Source organism: Poecilia mexicana, unplaced genomic scaffold, assembly GCF_051168715.1.
Source record: "Poecilia mexicana isolate PSO_F unplaced genomic scaffold, ASM5116871v1 scaffold_8, whole genome shotgun sequence".
Taxonomy (NCBI): Eukaryota; Metazoa; Chordata; class Actinopteri; order Cyprinodontiformes; family Poeciliidae; genus Poecilia; species Poecilia mexicana.
The window spans coordinates 4592291-4606555 of NW_028263377.1; the positions used below are offsets into that span (position 1 = coordinate 4592291).

The 14265-nt window shown below is 38.2% G+C and overlaps 2 protein-coding genes across 2 annotated transcripts; both read right to left on the minus strand.

Moving 5' to 3' along the window:
• Window positions 1-302: 302 nt before the first annotated feature.
• Window positions 303-10164, minus strand: LOC148157900 (dual specificity protein phosphatase 3-like). The gene is made up of 3 exons (XM_088008074.1): window positions 9837-10164; window positions 5560-5792; window positions 303-5406 (listed from the first exon to the last, which is right to left on the minus strand). The coding sequence occupies exons 1-3, from the start codon at window positions 10049-10051 to the stop codon at window positions 5198-5200; spliced, it is 657 nt and encodes a 218-aa protein (XP_087864200.1). The 5' UTR covers window positions 10052-10164; the 3' UTR covers window positions 303-5197.
• A 1011-nt stretch (window positions 10165-11175) lies between these two features.
• prl (prolactin) lies at window positions 11176-13647 on the minus strand. Its single transcript, XM_015011578.2, has 5 exons — window positions 13542-13647; window positions 12629-12741; window positions 12358-12465; window positions 12071-12253; window positions 11176-11989 (listed from the first exon to the last, which is right to left on the minus strand). Exons 1-5 carry the CDS (start codon window positions 13582-13584, stop codon window positions 11798-11800), a joined length of 639 nt encoding a protein of 212 aa, XP_014867064.2. The 5' UTR covers window positions 13585-13647; the 3' UTR covers window positions 11176-11797.
• Window positions 13648-14265: the final 618 nt, after the last annotated feature.

Below are 14265 nucleotides of genomic sequence, written 5' to 3' on the forward strand. Positions count from 1 at the left end.
GTTTGATAGAGCGGGTTTTAGTAGACATTGCTTCTGAGTTTCTTTATGTTGCAGATTAGCATGAATGATCGATTCTTTCACATAACATACCATTTCTTATACATTAATGCTGCAGTATGTAAATTTAACTAAAAAAATAGTTCCAACAAATATGTCAAAACATATCACCATGTCATGATTAGGCCTGTCAAGGTAATACATTTTGCTGGACAATAAATTGCCCCAGAAGTTATTGTGATAAACAATAATATTGTTGTTTTGAGATCATTTTCAAATATGATCATTAATAACCCAAGAACACATTTTCCAAGGTCAATAAACTTTCAATTTTAATGACCGTTTAACACCGGACATTTTAAATATTCAAAATAAATAAGCAAAACAGAAACAACAAATAAAACGAATTGTGACGTCTCTGTAAACAGAATTGTCCTTTAGGAAAAAAAGAGAGACGAGCTGAAACTGAAACACCAATCTGAAGACTTTTGTCATCCAGTTTTTGGTAGAAGGAGGGAAAAGAGAAAAACAAATCATGTAAATGGAAATTATTGAACTTGTTTTCATTTGTCAAGCAATTTATGTATTTATTGAGCTGCTATTGCTGTCTGAAGAAACTCACTGACCAGAAACAACCAATCAGAGCCAGAAGGGAGGGGCTTGGTGCTGTCAATCACCCTCATGCATGCTACTAAATGTGCTAATGGTGGGAACAAAACTCATTGTTAAAGGAGAACTGTTTATCTCATCCTTGCCATGCTAATTAGCATTAGCATTCACAAGCTCTGCTAAGACGCTCCACCTCTTGGCTCTGATTGGTTGTTTCTAGTTAGAACTACTGGCAGAGGAGCTCAGTTTGATTCGCAGATTATCTGTCTCATACCATATTGTTGTCATATAGTGACAGTTTCAATAAATATGTGAACAAATATTAGTTATGACAGTGACATACTGCAGCCTTAAAGTCATTTCATAGCCTTGTCGTTTTCTGATAACTGGCCCACTGGCTGTGTGCGGCCCACTTTATAGCTAATGTATTTCTATCAGTTCGAGAAGAATTTCCCAAAAATAGATTGGACACTAAACCCCGTGGCTGCCCCACCCCGCTGATCCATTCATGTAGACTGGTGTTACGTAAGAGCATTACCCTGCTACCCTGGCAGACATGTCCTTGCTTCAACTCGGTCAGCCAAATAACAGTTGGGTGGGTAGAGATAATACAGGAGGGAGGGCAGAGGTGAGCGTATGTCAAGGGTCCTGCAGATGCACACGTGTTTAATAAGAGATATCATGGATCCTGTTAAAACTTTGAGTTTTGATTCCGCTCAGTGAAATTCTGTTACATAAGAAATACGCTCGAAATATGAGTGTGTGATTAGAGCAATGGAGAATGTTTTATTGAATTACACACATCAACAAGCTTAATGCAGGGGAGATGGGATCGTTCTAATGAACAAGAGACCTTGATAAAGTCGCAGGGATCGATAGGATCCGTTTGAAGTACTAGTCTGCCCTCTAGTGGCGGACTCAAAGTAGTAATACCTTCATCGTCAAGATTTTATTAATGCTTCAGTCACTAAAGAAGAGAGTAGTTATAAGTTTATGATAAACGTATTTTGTGTATCATAAATTACTTTAAAGAAGCAGTATAGAGTCATATTATAGCACTGTCAAGTAGCTTCTTTTGTTCCAAATTGCTGTATATCAAAAAGTAAGTTAAAAGAAATTTGTAATATAATGCCTTGAAATTGGGCTTGTCTCTTTAAGAAGCTCCTGCTCTTTCTGACACTCTGCCTTCAGCACGTCTGTGCTTCTCATTATGCTGTTTACAGCCGTTGTTTGGAGCGTCGGACTGAGAAGTAGCTCTTACTTTTCACTTTTCTGTGGGTCTCATTCAAGAACCTAACAGTTTTTTTGAATAGTTTCTCAAAAATAGAATTTATCCATATGAGCTGATAACGATGACTCAGCTACCACTTTGGAAGGACTTTCATACCAAAATATTATCTAGAGACATGTATCTTAAAAAAAAAATAATAAAAACAAATGGATAGACTTTGTCGCCCTGAGATGGACCAAAATTTGAAATTTTGGCCTTTGGCCCATGGACTATTTGGCACAACGTATTGATCCAAGCAAAACCAAAGCAATCCTGTATCGCCCTCTTCAGGACAACATGGTTAGTCATGTCCTGCTATTTTCAATCAATCAATCAATCAAATTTTATTTGTATAGCACATTTCAGCAGCAAGGCATTTCAAAGTGCTTTACATAATAAAAATGCAAACAGCATGTGACATAGAGTAAACAGTGAGAAAGGGAAAGAGATTTTGAAAAAGATTATAACAGATAAAAACATTAAAACCAGCACCCCTTTTAGGACTTCAGTTAAACGTCGTTTAACTGGGACTCAAACCCTCTGGGACTTTAGTCAAAACCACCGTTTGACAAGGACTACAACCTTTATGTTTTTAGTTGAAACGCCGTCAACTGGGACTCTAAACCCTGTAGAAATTTAGTTAAATGTCGTTTAACTGGGACGTTTTCCAGGGGCTTTACATCATTAAAATGTAGACAGTGAGAAAGACAGGTTGACTTTATTCAAAACTGAATAAAGTCAACCTGTCAAATTCTAGTGTAGTAAGTTTCAAACAAATTGACAATGGAAGACTAATACCTGTTTTGCCTCACTTCATGGATAAAAAGTGAACAAGGAAATGTAAAAAAATAAAATTAAATAAAATAAATCAAAAAATAAGAAATAAAGACTGTATTTTTTTAAATTATTATTTTATGTTTGAAAAGAGAACAATCACAATCCCAAGTGTCATCAGATAAAGTGAACTTCATCAAAGCTGAGTCAAAATCTAAGTCTTCTGATTTGACCAATTAGGCTACAGCAGCAGTAAAGTACATCATGATTCACAAGATATAGGCACAATAGAGTGACATTAGTGACAATAGTGACATTATTTGTCACAGTGTGCTCACTGTGACAAATAATGAACACTCAGTAATGCACATTAACACACAGAGACACAAGTGTGTCCATTAAGGACTGTAAGCAACACTTTGGCTGACAAATATCACAAAGCATGCAACTTAACAATATAAAACTGCATTTAAAATGTCAAAAATACAAACATGTAAACACTCTACTATGCAAAAGATGTTGACTAAAAAGTTAAAAAGTTGCAGTTTGACTTTCTGACATTCTGGCAGCAGTGATGTTACATTCGAAGTAGAGCTGCACTGCTGTATGGGAATCCTTTTCTTATTGCAGGTCTTTAACTGACATTTTACTTAGTAGTTGGCAAATTAGTGAACAGTTAACTATGTTAATATTATTAGAAATACTGTCTTTTAAAGCTACCTCTCTTATGCGTAAGCACAAAAAATAAAGCTGCCTTTAGGCTAGTTAGCTTAACACAGACTCTAAAACCTAATGTTTAAGCTAAGCTACAACAGCTTAATTAAGAACTAATCTGATACACAGTACTTACATATTTACGGAAATTTTAGAGCTAGAGGAATAAATTGCTACACTTCTCATCTTTTCACACCAAACACACAGCTGGTTTTAGGCTACTTAGGCTAATTACCCAAACACAACAACGCAGTACTTACGCTAAGCTAAAAGTCATTTCTTTATTCGAATTATTTAGCTATTAATAACCCTAATTACAAAATTAGGATAATTTTGTTGTTTTGGAGAGTGATATTTACAACATTAAACTCTGTGTTTAATGTCACCATTAAACACTTCACTGGTTTTAGGCTTGTCGGCTTATCGCAAACTACAAAATGCAGAGTTTATGCTAAGCTAAAAGGCATTGTCTACTAGATTCTTTGTATAAAAATGGCTTAAACTCATTTTTTTATTCTTTGTGTGTCTTTTGCGCACCAATATTATATTTGTTTTCATTTACTATAGTAATAATCTAATTAATTTATTTATAAAAACCACGTGTTCTTAAGCAAAGAATTTAAGGATTTTTTGTTTCATGGCCAGACCAACATCAAAAAGCTACGATTTACTAATTTTTCTCTCCCCTTACATATTTCCTTGTCCATGACAATTTTATACTAATTCAATATTGTATTTTTGTCCGTGAATGCAGTTGAGCTTAAAATGGCTATTGTCATGGTTACCAGGCCAATTTCAGCGTTCGTCTAATTCTATAAAACAATATTGTTTGTTTTACATTCTCTTCATCAATATAAATTCTGTTTTGTTTTCTGTGTAAAAGTGATAAATTCTTTGTAAAGCACAGAAACCACAAGAAATAATTCAGAAATACATCTGAGGCAGATTTCTAAACGTGAGTGCAATACTGTTCAAAGAGTCCAGAAGAGACATTAGACAAAAATACTGTAATAAAATCCTGTAGTTTTCCACATTACAAATCACAGTGGGAGGGGCTGTGACTGAGACAGTAGGCAGTGTTAGCAGGACAGGGGCCAATATGAGGGGCCCATGGCTAGAAGGGTGGAGGACAAATTAGACTGGATGGGACAGTAACTCTAAAGTCTCACTACTTATAATAACTGTATTATATGCCTATTAACTAAACTGATAATCATCAAGAAAACACAACAAACCATACAGAATATGATAAAGAACTACTGAACTGTAATAAATCTGTTATTCAGAGAATATGTAACAATAGTTAACCCGTTCTACGTTAAACAAGTTATAAGCAATGTTTATGATAAAGGGTCATTTCATGCAAACTCACCTAACCTAACTTTGAGTTATTTGACAGTACACATATATTATTTTAGTTTTGTCGTCATTAGAACTCTTCATAAATGAATAGGTGAATTTTCCAATTTAGCTGAAGTAAAGTAGAAAGTCTGGAAGAATTTTTTTAAATTCACACCACAATAAAAAATTGGAGATTTTTTTTTTTTTACCTGATCTGAATGGATCAGGTGAGTCGGCTAGTGTATGACCCAGAGGTATGTTCATTTCAGTATAACTAAGACACAACACAGGGCAGTGTGTGTGCGTGTATGTGTTAATCTACAGTAGATACAACACTTCCTGTTATCACCCTCGGTCAAAACGTTTCACTTTGTTCTGAGCATTCCCTCACCGGCCTGAGGGCCACTCAAGCTTCAAACAAGCGAAAAGCAAGCAAAGTACAGCTGAGCATACTTCATTTTCCTACGACACATTTCTGTTTACTCGCGTCTCTCATTTGTTCCACAGTTTCCCCTCGGCGGCCAACCTTTGGTTTAGCCGACAGAGCTGCCGCAGGAAGCCGTCGTTGGGTCCGATCTCTCGTTTCTGCCGCACCATGGCCAGAGCGGTGTGGACGTCCATTTTTTGGTGAAGCATGAGGTAAGCGACGACCAAGGTGGGCGACCGGCTGTAGCCTTCTCTGCAATGCACGTACACTTTACCTGGAGGAGACGGAAAAAAAGCAAAAAATTTCAGTTTGATGGAAAGCAAACTACACCTCAGAGTGAAAACAAAAACGTTTGTCAAAAAGTTTCAGATTCATCTTATTTCTAGTGAAGTGATGCGTGTCAGAGTTTGTGTTTGCTACGTTGCACCTTTTCCACTTTTGTAGGCCAGGGCCTTCTTGATAAAGTCCGCTGCCTCTTCGAAGTAGACGCTGATGTCGAAGTGGTCGGTGTCGTTGGCCGGGATGCCGTGGTAGGTGATTCCTGAGCCCATGTAGAACTCCGCGTTGGTGTTGACGTGCATGTAGGAGTTTCCTTCTGCTGCGTTCAGGATGTGAGTGACTCCCAGGCGCTTGAGGCGCATCACGTTAGTCGCCACAAATCTAAATAAGAAGGTAAATCTGTGAGGAGCATTCTTAAGATTATGAATTTTACTGAATTGAATTTTAGGGATGCACCGATCGCAGTTGTTTGGCCGATCGCTGGTTACCGATCTTTACAAAGTCTGAACCTGCCAGTTTAGATTTGGCAGATGCAGATTTTTTTTGTGTCTGAAATGTTGCTAAACATAACAAAAAAGTTGCTGAATTGGTAACAGTGGGGTGACTGTTGTTAACCGCAAACATGCAGATGCGACCCGGTGGGCGGGGCCAACAGTCAAACCTGTAACAGCAGAGCTAAAGAGGACAGTGGCTGATTTTTAGACGATAGGATCACTGAATAAGATCGACTTCATATTTAAGTATCGGCCGATCACTGCTCTCCCAAAATTAAGGAACTCGGTGCACCCCTGTTTGAAAACAAGTTTAGTTCCACATATGGACGTGGTTTAGGTCTGAGTTTTGGTTTTGGACTGGACCGTTCAGACTGCCGTTAAAAAGTCGGGTGTGGGTCACATTTGAGCAAAAAAAAAAAAAAAAATCAGATGTAGTGATTATAGCCATAGATTTGTTCCTGTTCAAGCCGTTTCCATGGAAACCTTTGTACTTGATGCCCTGGCTCCCTGCCTTAGAGCTGCAGGACTTATTTTGATGCCAATCAATATTTTGCTTTCACCAAACATGTTATCTGTCAGACCGTAGCTGAACTCAAGCTGAAGCACATATGAACATGAAATTGAGGCTTTTCACTGTGTTTTTTACCCCTGAAAAAAAATTCAACATATGACCTAAACATCCAACATAACATATATGAACAGATCTCAGTCTCCTTCATGCCGGCGTGTTGTTAGCCTTTTGGAGGACCAGGACTCGTTCTTCCCTCCTCCGTCTTCTCCCTGCGTCCCTTTTGTGCTGGAACAAAGACGCGCTCCATTTAACTGTGAACCTCTGCTGCTGCGTTGCTTCACACCTTCATCCTCTCAAACCCAAAGAGCTAAAAATAGTCAGTGGAGACTGAAGGCAACACAGCAGAGATCAAAACATCCGCCAGCCAGCCAGGCGTGGGCGCGTCTTCTGTTCACCCAGCTCCACCGTCCTAAATTTAGTGGTTCCCTGGCAACCATGACCACTGTTCTTCTGAATCCTTTTAAACGTAGGTGGAATTATAAGAAGAAAATGAGACCTTAGAGTTTGTCTTTAATACTTTTAATTTTGCCATGAAAAGCTGAGAAGTGTATTTTCTTCTGGAATGTTCCATCTCAAGCTCCACTTTGTCTGTATTTATGGTTTTTGGAGAAGACGTGATAATTTCAAGTCTTTTTTTTCCTCTTGAAAAGACAGTTGAGTGTGAATATGTTTTATAAGAAATTTGTTCCTGCATTCACTCTGCCGAACATAATTCAGTGATACGTGCTTTTCAAAATGTTCTACAAACAAAAATCTGAATTTGTTCGACTCATCAGAGTCAGTACTTTCTAGAACCACAGTTATCTGCCTTTCCAGGTGGTTTTATTTTGTGGTGCATGTGTATCTGTACCAGCTTTCATTATGTTTATCCAGTGATTCTTGAGAATAGGGACAAAATGGGTTTTAATTTTCCCCAATTTTTTTTAATTATTTTTCAACCTTTTGTATGCAAATATGACAAATAATGGTTTTTAAATGTAAAGATGCTAAGGTGCAGGCTCCCAGTTGCAACATTTTTTTAACAATTACATTTTTAATCGACCCGACCCAGAACTTTGTCATCACCATCTGACAAAAATAAATATAAAATAATTTTTTAATGACCCTATTAGTGATATTTTACTCATTTTTACAGACAAATGCTTCTCAAGAAACGACAACAAAAAAAATATTTAAAACAAAAAACAACAAAAAGGCCATCTGATGGAGTTGACAGTGCATGACGAAGTTGACACAGAATTGAAGGTGGTGACAAATTAGTGAGTAAAAAGAAAAACTTGATACATGTGAAGTAATGCAATTTATGTAAAATATATTAAAATGAATTAATTGCACATTTGAGTGAGATTTGTCAACAATTTCACTGAAAGAGTCTCAAAAACTCTGACCGAGTTCACAAAAAGCCAAACCACCTCAATTTATATGATGTTATTCTGAAGGAGGCCATATTGTAGCTCGTCAGGTCCATGAAATCTTTACAGTAAACCAAAATTAATCTTTTATTTCACAAAATTTCATCAAGATTTTCTAAATTGTCAGTTATGGTGTTGACACATCATGGTTGTGACGAGCAATTTAGGAATTAAACAAAAGAAAAAACTAAAGAATAACATAAGCTAACCAGCGCTAACTAGCCCTCTTAGGAAAGGAAAAGAAAGGAAGTGATCATGGGGTCCTTAGAAGTTCTGATGCCCCCCAATAATGCCTGATTTTTTTACATTCTTTTCATTTCTGATGGTGTTGAAAAAAACTAGGGACAAATTTCAATGGAGTTGGAAAATATATAAAAATGATTTTTAATTCAATGTATTGATACTTTTATAATTATTTATATGACTACTTATACTTAATTGTCATAATATATAATTTTAGTATTTCTTTAATTGTTTTAAACTATTATAATGTTTTGAGTTCTGCTCCTGGACAAGCAATTTTAAAGACACCATCCACCTACTACAATGTTTAAAATAAAAAAATATTCTGCAAACACAAGGAAAATATACATTGTTGTGCTCACATGACCCAGGTTAGTTTAGTCAGATATTTGAAAAAAATATATTTTGTGTATATTTTATTAAAATTTTGTGCTTTATCCATATTCTCAAGAATCTCTGTTAAATCTATTTTAATAAATTCCTCTCTCTTTGGGTTTGGCTGACCTACTTGTCATCACCCTAATCTTCAGCTCCCTCTCTAGAGTTTCTACAGTGTGCGTGTCAAACTCATTTTCATTTTGGGCTCATGAAGATCACAAAGTTCTGAGAAGAGCCAGCATAAAATAGCATAAAATAAATTGATAAAACTATTAATTAACAAACTTTTAAAATATTAATGAACAGCTGTGTCTGCATTCGACTTGGTTAAAATTTATAACCAAGTAGTTGCAGGATCTGTAATCACAATTCAATCAAATTCTACATATTGACAAAATAAACAACATTTTCCATTATGATTATTGAATACATTTTATATTTTTTGCCTATTTATTCAATACAACAAATATATGCATAATTTTAATCTGTTATTTAGGTTCTTCAAAAATCAGATCAGTGCTAGGACTATCATAGCCATTCAGTTTTCCAGTGTTTCAGGAAATCTTAATAATTCATGGAACGTCTTTAGGAATTAGGACTGTGGGTGTCTGTGCTGCTGCAGCGCGATTAGCATGGAGAGGCGAGTTTAGCCTTGAATAGGATTCAGTAAGTACAGTTAGTGAAATATGGAGCATGTCTCCGGGGATGTTTTCCTTCTACAGAGGACAGGTGAAGCACAGCAGCTATTTTCAGCTGCTCTCAAAGATCCTGGTCTAATCTGAGCTCCTTTAGGTTTGAAGACGATGTTCTCAGTTGGTCACAGACCATAATTTCTTCGCTGCACGTATATATTTTTATTCCACAAACAAGAGAAGCAGCAGACAGACGGCTGTGGGGCTGCACTCACTTTAATGAATTCATTTTCTAGAAAGATGTAGAGAGTCCTGAGATAACACAACTAATCGTTATATTATTATTATTATTATTATTATTATTATTATATTTTTCCAGTAATATTATAACAAATCATTTATCCTACAGATCCAACATAAGTTTTAAACATCAAAATATCTTTAACCATTACTTGCTGAAACTGACAATAATTACAAAGCAATAAGAGGAATAAACCGTGATAAAAGGCGATTTTATTCAGTTAAATTGAACAAGAGTCTTGAATAATGACAGGAAATCGGTGGAAGTGGTTCAACGAGCGTGACCTGAATATGAATACTGCTGGTTGCTTTATTTATGACACACTAAAGATGGATTTTTATGGCGCAGAAATGGAATAAACTATGGCTCTGGTATGTCCGGAGCAGGGACTCACGCGTTGCCGATGTAGATCCGCGGGTAAACCTCGTGGAAGTGTTTGGTGGGCCAGCTGTAGAAGCCGCTGTCGTCCGTCAGCAGGTCGTTGAGCTGCTGCAGGGAAACCTCGAAGCTGGACATGTCGAAGCGGTCGGGGAGCGGCGGCTTTCCGCTCCGCTTTTGTTTGCTCCTCATGTCCGAGGAGGAGTTCCGCAGGACCTCCAACAGGCGCATTTGGTGGGCGGTGAGGCGGCAGACAGGTGTCGGCTTACAGGGCTTGCGGCAGCGGTCAGCTGTGTTTCCACAACAGGCTGAGCTGTGAATACCGAGCTGCAGCTGAGCGCCGGGATGCGTCGCTGAGCTGGGGCGGAGCAACTTCTGTCACGGCCCCTACCTGTCTGTTCTAGCAACCAGCCCCCCTTCTCCCCCCACCACCCCAGAACAGATAGGTAGGTTACTGAAAAGTTATTTTATTACGGTTAATTCACCAAATAAAACACATTATGTAGACCAATGGCACATAGACAGACGTTTTCAAACCTTTATTTTTGTGAACTATGATGAATTTCCAGCTATCAAAGACAAAATTTAGGATTAGAACATTATGTTAATGTTATTGATTATCAATTAATTTGAAAATACAATTAAATGCAGCTTAGTGATATAAATCACATGTATATGTGAGTGGTGTCCTAAAGAATAATAGGTATGTTTTTCAAGAGCCGTATTTGTGTTTGTGGGGTTATAATTGACACACAGTTTGTGTTTTTGAAATGTCTTTGATACCAAATCTCTTGGTATCAAACCTCAGTCGAGTTGCTACTCGTCTTTTTACAAAGAGAATGTGTTAAGAATGTGAAACAATAGCAATTCAGCCTTGCAGTGGTAGGCCACGAAAACTGACAGAGCGTGGCTAACAACTGCAGAGGAATCTAAGGCAGAAATGTTGAGTTAACAGCTGCTGAACTCAAAATTTCATGTCTTTACATCAGTGAAAAACGGTTCACAGATTTTTCATATATTACTTTTTACATATATTATTGTGAATTACTATGCACATTGGCAAAATTTAGGCATAACTTTCCATAACTCTGACCACTAGATGGAAGCAAAGTGCTTCTGGTACAATCCCTGCAATTGTAAATATCACCAAATTCACCTCCTGAGTTTGGCCTTCTGTGAACATTTACTTAACAAAAAGCATCATCAGAACCATGGAGCTATTTTCCAGATATAAATACTACCAACAAGAAAAAGAAAAATCCTTCATGTTACCATGGAGACAGTTTCTGCTACAAGTAATACATTCTAGGAATGACGCCTTTCTGATATTCGACTGAAAAAAAGACAAGTATTCATTGTGCAAGAAATAATATTTATTGATAAACAGACATAAAGGAAACAATTCAGTGACAGGCACTGCATTGAATTGGGAATAAATCTAAAGTGCAAATCCTGCAGAGTAAAACTGGGGAAGAAGAAGAAACCCTGTGCTTCAGTGCTCAGCTGTTGGGGAGACTGACTTTGAGGGGAGAACTGTTTCAGAGAATGACGAGACGAGGAGGAGGCAAGATATGGATGATACAGAAGTTACTGAGTTAGGTTAGGAAGCAATGGCCAATTTGTAATGCCAGACCAGCTGGAAAGAATGCCCCGGTAAAAAAAAAAAGGCAGCAATGACGACAGTTGACTACAGCGGAAATGATGTCATTAACAGGAGAAATCTGTTCCTATGAAAAAAAACATAAAAATGTCCTTTTTGACCAAATTCCTATGGTTTACCCCGACAAATAATTTGGGCATTGAGTGTTTTGAGTAACTGCTAAAAGTTCCACATTCTGTCTTCTATATACCTCCTCCATATCTCCATCCTCTGAAAACTTACACTACCTACTACTCAACAATTAGAATGGTGTTGAAGTGCTAGCTCTAAGCTAGTAGATAGTAAGAAGCAGAACTCCCCCCAGAGTCACGCTGGCCTTAACACAACTCGGGCTGCAACTTTGCTGCGCGACAGCGAAGGACTTTCAAAAAGCTGTCGATCTTGTGCGAGTCGCGGCGAAGGCAGGACAGCAGGAAGTTGAACTTGTTTAGTATGGTGACCCGGTCCTGGCCCAGGTCAGTCCCGCCGGTGTAGGGCAGGAAGGAGATGGCTTGAGCAGACGGACCCATCTGGAACAGAGAGAGAGTGTTGAGGTACAAATGGGGAGCATTTTATCAAAAACCACATTAGGTGTAAGAAGTCTTGCCCACCTTGCCAGACAGTATGTCCAGACCGTCCCCCAGGCTTTTGGAATGCTCCTGCAGCTCCTGGATCTTGCTTGATATGCTGCTTTTGGATGGGTGAGGCAAGGTGATGGCGCTGGTAGACAGGACTGCCAGCGGATCCACCCAGGCTTGGAGCAGGGAGCGGGCCAGAGACATCAGATCAGACTCCTGGAGAAGAAGCCAGCATGTGAAAGAACAATGAGGAAGTTGTTCAAAGACAAGTCTCTCAGTAGAGAAAAGCTCACAAAAGAGCAAAACCCAGACCAACTTACAGATACTTGCAGAGCTTGCTCTTTGTCATTGGGTGTCTGTAGAGCGGAGGTGTGGCAGTCGGCAGGACGAGGCATTTGCATCCTACCATAAGGAGGGAAGTGAGAGTCCTAGGAGAAGAAAAGGGTGATCATCACAATGTCCAGAAGACAACATCTCTGAACATTATCAAGAACCAGTTGTCCTCTAAGAGTTCACTCAAGCACAAGGACATCTAATCAAAGCCATAGAAGTGATCTGATTGGGTTTAATCAGGTAGCAGTGAGGTCTTACCATCTCCTGGGTGAGCAGTGTGCTCAGAGAGTGCATTTTGTCGGAGCGCTGTGAGGCTCGGTCAAGCAGGTCATTGACGGGCACGGCTCTGCACATGGCCACCAGGTACACCACTGGAGCAGGACGCAAGAGACAAGGCAGCTTTTAGACTCTGAGTTCTGCAGCTTTGGTGTCTAAATATGGTTTGTTTCTGGTAAATTTTATTACTTATCACTAAGAAGATGTTAACTACTGGTATCAAGGTGTTCCAGCATTTAAAGAAGTAGCAGTTTGACAGTCACAAAATGTTTCAGTCATGTTTCAGGCTTCTCATTTAGAGGAAGCGCTCTCCCTTCCCCATCTGTTGCTGTGCACTGCCAGTCATCTGGCTGAAGAAAGGCTGCTACACTTTTCCCTGAGTTTTCTCCCAGCAAAGAAGACTTCTAGTTGCAAAAAAGCACAGACTGTGATGATGTGGAAACCAAAGGCTGATAACTCAATCAGTTTAAAATGTAACAACAAAAGCATGCAATAAGCACATAAAAATTCTTAGTTTTAGTGATTTTTCATTCTAGAATTATGAGAAATTTTAAAGGTTTGTGCTTTAATTTTAACTAAAAACCATGAAATCGTTGTATCATAGCTCAAAGCTATGATTGTGTGAAATTCATGTTCCAGCCAAACTCTGGGCTTGGTTTTGACTGTTATGGTTTATCTTTTATTGAAGAAGCATTACCTAAATGTCTGTTAGATGTATTTTTTAAAGATATTAAAGAAACATTCCTGATCATCAGACTTCCATAGGTGGGTTTGAACTCTGAGGTTTCTTGTTCTTGCAGCTTAGAAAGTCAGAAATAAATGTATTTTCTTAGTTTTGTGTAATATTGCATTAATAATTTTTTTGTTAAAAAAATAAAATAAAAAACCATCTCACCTGTGATGAAGAGTTTTCCTCCGCTGATTCTTCTCTGAGCCATTGTTCTCTTGTCTGTCCTGCAGGTTCTTAGTCTGTTCTTTCTTTGGCCCAGTTGCCTTTTTTCGCTCTTTTGCTGCATTTTGCTTCCATTTTATAGTTGCCCAGGTCTGACACTTTGTTTATGGAGCAGCGGGTTGAGTCTGCACTAATTGTCCAGAACTTGCTTTGACCAGTTTATAATGAGAAACATGGTGAAGGGGCTTTGAATGAATGCAGCTGGATGAGGTGAGGCGCTAATATAAACGTGTGTGTGGGTGTATGTGTGTGTGTGTGTGTGTGTGCGTCTGTGTCTGCATGGCATTGAAGTGGAAAAAGTCCCTCCCTCGTGTTGATTGAAGTGATGAATAAAAGCAACAGCTTTCACACTAAGTTTTAGGAGGTTTTCCTCATTTTGTTAAGAATGTCACTGGTGACCACCTGGTCATGAGCAGTGGGTCACCTCAGCAGGATTCATCTGATCTGTCAGAGGTAAAATATGGATATGAATAAAAATTAGGATAAAGATTAATATGACTCTTTAAGTACCTGTAGAATTCAATATTTACCTATATTTTTGAGCTACAGTTTTAAGATTTTAGGGTCAGTAAAATAGTTTTTCAGATTTTCAAACTGCCCTGAGAAAAAGTTTTCTTCTTCATGATATTACAGAACTTTATCTCAGTGAGGCTGAGATAAACAGCTG